The sequence below is a fragment of the Spinacia oleracea genome, chromosome 5 (assembly GCF_020520425.1).
Source record: "Spinacia oleracea cultivar Varoflay chromosome 5, BTI_SOV_V1, whole genome shotgun sequence".
Classification (NCBI taxonomy): domain Eukaryota; kingdom Viridiplantae; phylum Streptophyta; class Magnoliopsida; order Caryophyllales; family Amaranthaceae; genus Spinacia; species Spinacia oleracea.
This window is the reverse complement of record NC_079491.1, coordinates 36,685,782-36,695,789: the sequence shown is the minus strand read 5'-3', so window position 1 is coordinate 36,695,789 and position 10,008 is coordinate 36,685,782. Positions and strand designations below refer to the sequence as shown.

The 10,008-nt window shown below is 37.1% G+C and overlaps 1 protein-coding gene across 1 annotated transcript; it reads left to right on the top strand.

Moving 5' to 3' along the window:
- Window positions 1-209: 209 nt before the first annotated feature.
- Window positions 210-920, top strand: LOC130461117 (histone H2B-like). Its single transcript, XM_056829060.1, has one exon. The coding sequence runs from the start codon at window positions 507-509 to the stop codon at window positions 918-920; it is 414 nt and encodes a 137-aa protein (XP_056685038.1). The 5' UTR covers window positions 210-506.
- The last annotated feature ends 9,088 nt before the right edge of the window (window positions 921-10,008 follow it).

The following is a 10,008-nucleotide window of genomic DNA, read 5'->3' as shown; positions in this document are numbered from 1 at the left end:
AAAATGATTTTCAAATATAACAAATCGTTTAACAAAAATAAGAAAATGTATTTATTAAAATAAAAAAGTAAAATAAATAAAACACTATGGTGATCCTCCAATAAGAGTATCACCTTAGAATTCTCACATTTTCTTCAACTTTAACGCTATTCACCAAAAATTTGGACCAATCAGTACCCAGATTTCAAACTAGTTGGGTATATGTAGCATTTTTGGTCGGTCCATTAACCCACCGGTCATAAATTTCACTTTCAACTTCCAGCATAGGAAAACCTTCAAAACATTCCCCCTAAATATTAGAAACTAATCTTCACCGTCTATCGAATACTTAAAAATGATCAACGGCAGATATCCTTTAATCCGTGTCACTCAAATTGGACCAATCACCGTTCAGTATCTTTTCTTATAAATACCAAATCCCATTTCCCCCAAAAATCCCACTGCCTCATTCTCCCGCAATTTCTGTATTCTCTGTAATTTCAAAACCTTAAATTCCATCAATATCAATGGCCCCTAAAGCAGGAAAGAAGCTAGCAGAGAAGAATCCATCTGATGCTGAAAAGAAGCCGAAAGCTGAGAAGAAGCTTCCCAAAGAAGCAACAGCACCATCAACAGGCGTTAAGAAGAAGAGATCAAAGAAGAGTGTAGAATCCTACAAAATCTACATTTTCAAAGTTCTGAAACAAGTTCACCCTGATATCGGAGTCTCGAGCAAGGCGATGAGTATAATGAACAGCTTCATGAATGACATTTTCGAGAAGCTTGCTCAGGAATCTGCTCGTCTCGCTCGATACAACAAGAAGCCCACGATCACCTCTCGTGAGATTCAGACTGCTATTAGGCTTGTTTTGCCTGGTGAATTGGCTAAGCATGCTGTTTCTGAGGGTACTAAGGCTGTTACTAAGTTTACCAGCTCTTAAATTTGGGTTTTGATAATTTGGTTTTGGGTATTTAGTATTTGGATTATTGCAATTGATGTTGGATTCATACGGAATTGGTATATAGTTTTGCTTTGATATCAATGAAATTAGAACGTTTTGCTATTACTATTGAATGAATTTATTAACTTATAAAATTCATTTGCAATATAATTGAATTGCTTATGATATAGTTCACATCTAATAATTGATTATAAATTTGAATGATTCGAGGAATTAGCCATATTGGGTTTAAATTGAATATTGAAATGTGGTACTCCGTATAAATTAAAAGGGCACCCAAATGCGAAATTTCAAATTTGACATCCTTGAAATTAGTCTTGTTGTTGGGAAATCGTCATGCATAAGGTTTTCGCTACATGGTATGTGCTTCTATATCTGATACCGGGTATGAAAATGAGTTGAGTCCGTTCTGAAGAAGGGTTATTATATGAAATGAATAAATCTGATATAGTGATATATTCTGAAATCTGAAGTAATGAATTGCAGTACATAAGCCGTATAAGATTGTTACTTAATCACAACAGTACGATTTTCCGCAAAACAATCTGTATATGTGTTAACCAAGTGTGTCTTGGCCTACTGGAAAGGATTTCACCTTCCAACCAAAAGGTTGGGGGTTCAATCCCCACTAGGGGCACTTTGAGGGAGGGTTCCCCTTATCACTCCCCCCACTCTCAAAGTGTCTAGCCTGCTAACCCGGGCGGGTTGACCCGTGCGGGGTTCCGATCCGGTAGGGCTATTCATCTTACCTTGCAAAAAAAATTTGTATATGTGTTGATTATCAGACCAACTCCCGCAGACGCTGGCACATTATTCTCTTGACATTTTTATTCCAATAATTGTGCAATGAGGCTCCCATCTCTCTCCACACACGTCTAACAATTCCTTGCTTTCCATATAGCCCAACAAAAACTCACCTGACCAACTCAAACAAGCAACTACCAGGTCAAAGTAGCTCCAAAGTGAACCCTTCACCTCAAGTCTCTCCCTCACCACCATTCTTTCTATGACAGTTCCTTAATGAATCAATATCTTATATCTGTCGGGAAATTGGAAAGATTACAATTCTCATATCCCGCTCAAGTTTGACTTCAGAAACAATGAAAAGCTTCCAAGAGAGTTACCTTGAGAACTGGACAGAGAAGTTGTACTCAACTAGGAACATGAGATGTTGTAAGAAGGAGAATAGTAACTTTGAGATCACACAAGTAAACCTGCAACCCAAACAATCTCACTAAACTAACACGAATACAATATGCATCTGGTTAAGACTGTAAGCAATAAGTTTGTTACATGATACTTGATCCTGTTGTCAACTTTGTGACAGATTTACAGAATGAAGAAGAAGAAGAAGAAGAAGAAGAAGAAGAAGAAGAAGAAGAAGAAGAAGAAGAAGAAGAAGAAGAAGAAGAAGAAGAAGAAGAAAGAAGAAGATTCAGAAACAGAAGAAGAGAATTAAGAAAGGATAATTTAGAAAGGGATGTTGTAATATATTCATGAATCAAACGTAGCTTACATCATTTGATTATATACTACAATTCTGTTTAGTTAGCTTGAAAAACAAGTAACTCTAACCACGGATTGCATAACAGAATTCAGTTACAAAAATAACAGAAAGTCAATGCTAACTAGTAAAGTCAACGTATTGACTTCTAAGCCTTGACTTATGTACAATTTTCCTTAAAATTCCATCCCCCTTAAACAAACTTGTCCTCAAGTTTGCACAACAGTAAAGTGAGGAAATTTGGACTGAAAAGTGGAAGCATCCACCCAAGTAGCATCATGTGGAAGAGTATATTCCCATTGAACCAACAACTGAACTTTAGTTTGATTTTGAGACTGCACAGATCTATGATCCAAAATTACTGCAGGAACTGGATCCAAAGAAGAATCCTTGCCTTGTAGCCAAGCAGGTATGTGTGTTGCAATTGGCAAAGACCCATGAAACACCTACAATTGAGAAACATGAAACACATTGTGAATTTTAGCTGACTCTGGTAATTGTAGCTTGTAAGCTACCTTACCAACACAATCAATCACTTGGAAAGGTCCATAATATTTTGGGGACAACTTTTGATTCCCTCTATTGTGCACAGTGATCTGTCTAGGGTTGCAACCTTAACCAGACCCAATCTCCCATAGAGAAAGTTCTATCAGATCTCTTTTTATCAGCTTGGTGTTTCATTCTGTTTTGAGCTCTTATGAGATGAAATTTCACCAAATCAATCATTTGCTCCCTTCTTTGAAGGCTTCTATCCACTTCATCCACAACAGATTCTCCTGGAAGATAAGGGAGGTGCAATGGTGGGGGTTGTCCATAGACTACCTCATAAGGAGTGAGTTGAATGCTGGAGTGAAAGTGAGTGTTGAACCACCACTCAGCCACTAGTAACCAAGCAGACCAATCCTTAGGTTGGTCACTACACATGCACCTTAAGTATGTTTTTAAGCATCTGTTAACTACTTCAGTCTGACCATAAGTCTCAGGGTGATAAGAGGAAGACAACATGAATTCAGTACCATGAAGACTGAACAAACCCTTCCAAAACTGGCTCAAAAATATGGCATCTCTATCACTGACAATGCTCCTTGGCCAACCATGAAGTTTAAAGACATTATCAAGGTATGATTGAGCTACCTGAATAGCAGTATAAGGATGGGACAAAGCCATAAAGTGACTGTATTTGCTCAACCTGTCCACTACAACAAAAATGACATCTTTTCCCCCTGATTTAGGCAAACCAGTAATGAAGTCCATTGAAATATCAAACCATACAGCTTCAGGAATTAGCAAAGGTTGTAATAAACCAGGACTAGCTGCAATGTCATATTTGGAAGATTGACATGTCTTACATTGCTTCACAAAGAACCTCACATCTGTTGCCAAGCCCTTCCATTAAAAGAGACTTTGCACCCTTTTAATGGTTAAATCCCTTCCTGAGTGACCACTTTCAGGAGAAGAATGCAGCCAATTTATCACCTTATTCTTTAAAACCAAATCTGATCCTAAAACCAGTTTTCCTCTCCTCCTAACTAAACCATCTTGTAGTGAGTAATTGTCAACAGATTCACCATTCTGCAGCTTAGTAACAATGGCCAACAAAGAGTTATCCAACATATAACTGGCTTTGATTAAAGCAGTAAGATCTGAGTTTACAACAGAAATAGCCATACACAAAATAGTAGCTCCAGGCACTCTAGAAAGGGCATCAGCAGCTACATTTTCTTTTCCAGATTTATACTGGATGTCATAGTCAAATCCCATGAGTTTAGAAAGCCAAAATTGCTGAAATTGTGTGGATACCTTCTGTTGAAGAAGCCACTTCAAGCTTTTCTGGTCAGTTCTAATAGTGAAATGTGAACTCATCAAGTATTGTGTTCCCATTTCTGAACAGAAAACACAATGGCAAGCAACTCTTTTTCATACACAGATAATTTCTGCCACTTTGGTCCTAAAGCTCTGCTGATGAATGCCAAAGGGTGATTATCCTGCATCAGAACTGCACCAATACCTGTATTTGAGGCACCAGTCTCCACCACAACTGTTTTAGAGAAGTCAGGAACTGCTAGCACAGGTGCAGAAACCAAAGCTTGCTTAAGAGTAGTGAAAGCATTTTGAGCTGTATCAGACCAAACAAAAGCCCCTTTTTTCAATAGATCAGTTAGAGGTTTACTGATGAGAGAATAATGCATAACAAACTTCCTGTAATACCCAGCCAACCCTAAAAAACTTCTCAATTCCTTAACTGATGTTGGAACAGGCCAACTCTCCACAGCAGCTATCTTATTGGGATCAGTTTCTACCCCAACTGCAGAAATATAGTGACCAAGGTACTCAACCTTGTCAATAGCAAAACAACACTTACTAGCTTTGGCAAACATCTTATTGCACCTCATTAACTAAAACACTTTAGCCAAATGAGACCAATGCTGCTCCTTGGATCTACTGTAAACCAGTATATCATCAAAAAAGACTAAAACACATTTTCTGAGTAAGGGCTTAAAAACATCATACATCCAACTCTGAAATGAGGCAGGTGCATTGGTTAGACCAAATGGCATAACCAAGAACTCAAAGTGACCTGAATGTGTTTTAAAAGCAGTTTTATAAACATCACTCTCTTGAACTCTAAGCTGATGGTAACCAGCCCTCAAGTCTAGTTTAGTAAACACTGAAGCACCTGCTAATTCATCAATTAACTCATCTATAACAGGTATAGGAAACTTATTCTTAATGGCTCTGTTGTTTAATTCTCTATAATCTACACATAATCTCCAGGTACCATCCTTCTTTCCCACCAAAACCACAGGAGATGCAAATGGGCTTGAACTGTTCTGTATGACACCCCTTTCCAGCATATCTTAAACTAATTGTTCAATCACATCTCTCTGCTTTAATGGATATCTGTAAGGCCTTATGTTCACTGGCCTTGCATTAGGCTCTAATGGAATTGTGTGATCAAATACCCCCTGTGAGGTGGCAAATCTTCAGGGTCAGCAAATATGTCTTTGTACTGTTCTTTCAAAAAAACTTTCAGTTCACTGTCTTTATGCTACTGATTGGCTGACTGTTGTACAGGTTGGAAGGACATATCCCTTACTTGTAACAAACAAAGCTGGACTGCATTATTGAACAACTTTGCTGAAGGTGCACCCTCCACCACTTTCACTTTCTGTGGGTGTATACCCTGTAGGACAAACTGACATCCATCCAAGTGAAACTCCATAAGCAAAGCTTTAAAATCCCAACAAATAGGGCCCAATGTTGCTAGCCATTGAACTCCAAGAACCATATCACAACCCCCCAAGGATATCAACATCATATCAGCTGTAAAAGTTTTCCCTTGCATGGCCCAAGTGAACCCTTTGGAGACATGTTGACATGCTAGGTGATTGCCATCAGCTACTGTTACATGCTGAGAAGGTATGGATTCAATAGCACATCCCAATTTCTTAGCTAACTCCAAATCCAAGAAGTTGTGAGTGCTTCCAGAATCAACCAAAACATGGAACAATTTATTATTCCTAGTGCCTGGTCACCCTCATTGTTTGGAAATTCTGGTTGCCAGACAATGCATTAAGGGATAAAATTGGTTCAGCTACTCCAGTACTGTAACGCCCCGACTTTTCGGCTCCTTAATTATCGGTAATAAACCGTACTTAACTGATCATTAGCAACGGAATTAGGCATAATTAATCCTGGGACCTGTGGGTATGGGCCCACAAATAAAATAATCCTCAATAACATTCCACAAATAATACAATATTCCCAAGATAAAATATAAATCAATATTCTTATAACAACCTCAGTAACAGGATTTCCATAAGAAATAAATACTCGTCTCGATATCCCCATAATTAAATATTGACTCCAGTAATAACTTTCGTTTGAGCAACTTGAGCTCCTTAATCGAACATGTGCATCATCATAAAAATAGAAAACAGGAAAAACACAGAAAAATCCAAAAATGAGTGGAAAACTCAGTAATATTACTCCAGCCCGTTAAAACGGTTTTATTTTGAAAATCATTTGGCGCACATCAATAATTAACATTTATTGTTCGGAAATAACTAACTTAATCTCGTTATCTTGAAAACTGTGTCGGCAAGGAATCATTTCCTTTACTGTTCATTGGCAAGTACAAGGTTTGGCGAAACTTTTCTTACATCTTTTCAGGGGGGAACTGTTTCCCAAACTTTAACATTAACATGGCCTCTACCTGTAACTTGCCCATTTACTAGTTCAATTCACTTTTCCAAGCCTACAAAAGCAACATCGTATTTAATTCTTTAAAATAACTTTATAAATACATCATAATTATTCCCGAACAATTAACATCATAAAATAGTAACATATTAACATAATCGTACTCATAAAACTTTAACTCATACATCATATCATCATCACATAAATCACATAATATTCAAATAATCACAAATAATATACGGGCATATAACCTTAGATGTTGGACACAAAAATAACATAATAAAACTTTTAGATACAGGCATAAATATAATTGTTGGACATAATAATTACCTCGACCGATTTTCCTTAATAATCACCTTAGAGTGTCCTATGCTCTATGCTCCATAATAAATAGCCTTCACGGTCCCAAACACAGAACCCTTTATTTTCCAAACTCATTGCTCCACATAAACAATTATTAATAATTAGTGGCCATTTTTACTCTAATTAGATAAAATAAACATTATAAAAACTCTTTTGTAAAAAGGTTTATCTTTTAAGACTCTTACTTTTAGTATTGGAAAACATTAATAATACTCCTTTAAAAACTTATCTTATTTTACTAAAATACGTAATAGTAGGAAGTAGAAAATTTAACTAGCTTGTATTGGGCTTTCATAGTTAAATGTTTTAAAAGGAAGAAATGGGCTTAAAGACTTTCACCTTGTAAGGTGTAAGATGTAGGAGTAAGAGAATATCATCAACAACCACGACATAGCAGCGGCAGAACCGCAGAAGTATGATGCAACATCAACAAGAGGGTTGCGGTGTGGTGGACTCGACGAGAAATAGGTGGCGACGAGTCGGAGGTGGTGGCAGGCTTGACGGCAGAAGGTGGCAGCGGTGGCCCATAGGGGGGCCTTGGTGGCCGAAAAAGAAAATAAAATGGAGGAGAAAACTTCCAGTTTAACAATGGAGTTTTTGAGTTAATTGCTCCATAATTGAATTGGGTTTTGAATTTGCCATTTACTGAACAGAGAAAAGCTATTTATAGAGTTCAAGGAGACTCCATTGATGGGCTCAATTTCAAGCCTAAAATGACAAGTGTAAACAATTGGGCAAGAAAATGGGTGACTAATACATAACAATTCCGGTGGTTTTCTTAATATTGTGGGTGAATCAGTGAATTGGATATTAGAATGGAGTATGATTGAAACATCTGTAAAAGTGTTGGTTGACTTCCATGGAAACAATGCCACCGAGAAAGGGGGAAAGAAAGGACTTTTGGTGGTTTTATGTTCATTGGGGTATTTTCGTAATTTCAATTCATTTGATACATTTTCAGAAACATGGGTCAAATTTTCGGGCCCAAATAATAATTTAGGCATTGAAATTCATTGGAAAAAAGTTTAGAATTTAAACTTCTTTGTAAAACAACTTATTATATAATCATAAACTTTTTTAAAAAATAACTTATCACTAGAATAAATATGCAAATATTTTTGATAAATCGGTTTTAGAAATGTAAGCATTAAAATCGTCTTAAAACCATCTGAAATAAAGATTAAATAGTAATTACGCTAATAATCGTAATAACATATGCTTAAAAATACAGGGTGTTACAAGTACTATCCAACTCATCATCCCCATCATCCTCACTAACATCTGACCCTTTATCCTCATTACTACTGGATATCTCCACAGTGAACAACTGTGGTTCTTTGAATTGGCATTTGTGTGTTCTGTCATATGGTGCATCACAGTAATAACACAAGCCCTTAGCAATTTTGTCAGCCTTCACATCTGCTGGAATGTGCCTAAAGTTCTTGGCATATCTTGGGTTGAATTTGGTCATTTGAGTAGGTTTTGTATTTGGTGTAGGTAGTAATGCAGGTAGGTTAGTATTTGTGGGTTTATTGGAGTTCAAAGGTATGGCTTGAATAGGCTTCTGATTGTAGTGAAATGGTCTAGTAGTATAAGTTTTCTGTGAGCATGCTGCTAGTTGTTCTTCCTGTAATCTAGCAAATTCAACTGCCTCAGCAATTGTATTGGGTCTAAAGGCTTTAACAAAGGGTTTGACAGTAGGATTTAAACCCCCAATAAAGCTTTCCAACACAAACTCTTCAGGTAACCCATGATGAGTGTTTATAACATCAGATTTTAAATCTTCAAAATTGTCTAGGTAAGTTTCAATAGAATCAGTTTGCTGCAATTTATTGAACTGTTCCACAGTATTGGTACCCCTATTATCTCTAAACCTAGCAGATAAATCCAGACAAAACTCACCCCAATCCACATTTCTTTTAGTTGTTAAGTAGCTTGTTACCCATTTTTCAGCCTTGTCAACCATATTAAGTGAAGCCAAATCTACTTTATGATCATCACTGACATTGCAAAGACTAAAATACCTACTACATTTCTTGATCCATACTCACATAAAACTTCTTGGAAGCTAGGACCAACTTCTGGATATAAATAACCCCCGTGATTATTTCTTTTACATCATTGCAGACGAAGTTGACCGACGAGAGTAACGAGGCAGAGCTTATTTACTAAGCCTCCCTAGCTTCTGTTCTTGCTGTTCGAAGTGAAGGCACGGAGGAATCACCCATATTCAAGGAAGGAACTGCCACTTCATAAAGGTGTTGATACGATCTCGCGGTTGTCGTGATGCTATGAAGGAAGACAACAACGTTTGAAGAGCTCGCCCGTTTTTTTTTTCTTTCTATTTTCTTGCAGGTTAATGGCCTTAAATATAAAGGAGAAGCCGCCACCATCAACAATACGAAAAGCTGATTTTTTTTTTCTTTCTATTTTCTTGCAGGTTAATGGCCTTAAATATAAAGGAGAAGCCGCCACCATCAACAATACGAAAAGCTGATTTTGTCTACGTCAGCGGAACCATGACAGAGAAGCATCGACCTTGACGTTGCTATAGCCCGTTGTAGGAAAAGTAACTGTTGAAACCAAAATTTTATGAATAATTGTCGTATAAGATATTACGGTATGGAGGCCACTGACTTAGAAGAAAATTTCGCCACTACCGTTACAAGCTCTCAAGTGACGAACGCCCCCCAAGGTTAACACAACTCTCCTTCAAATCCATGCACCCGAACTTGAAAGGTGGAACTGCTCAAGAACTGCTCAGATCTCTAATGGGGTTTAGGATTTGTGTTTTTGGTATAGTGTGTTTTTTGGGTTAATAATTTTTCCGTGAGTTTTTTGTATGTTGGAAGGAAAGCTTATATATCTTGAATATATAAGTAGTTGAGGTTAGGTAAGCAAATTAAGTTTCCAACAAAATCAAAACACATAAAAGGATGTTTCTTCCCACTAACTCCAAATCACGTGATTATTGATGAATGGAACCTAAAACCAAAT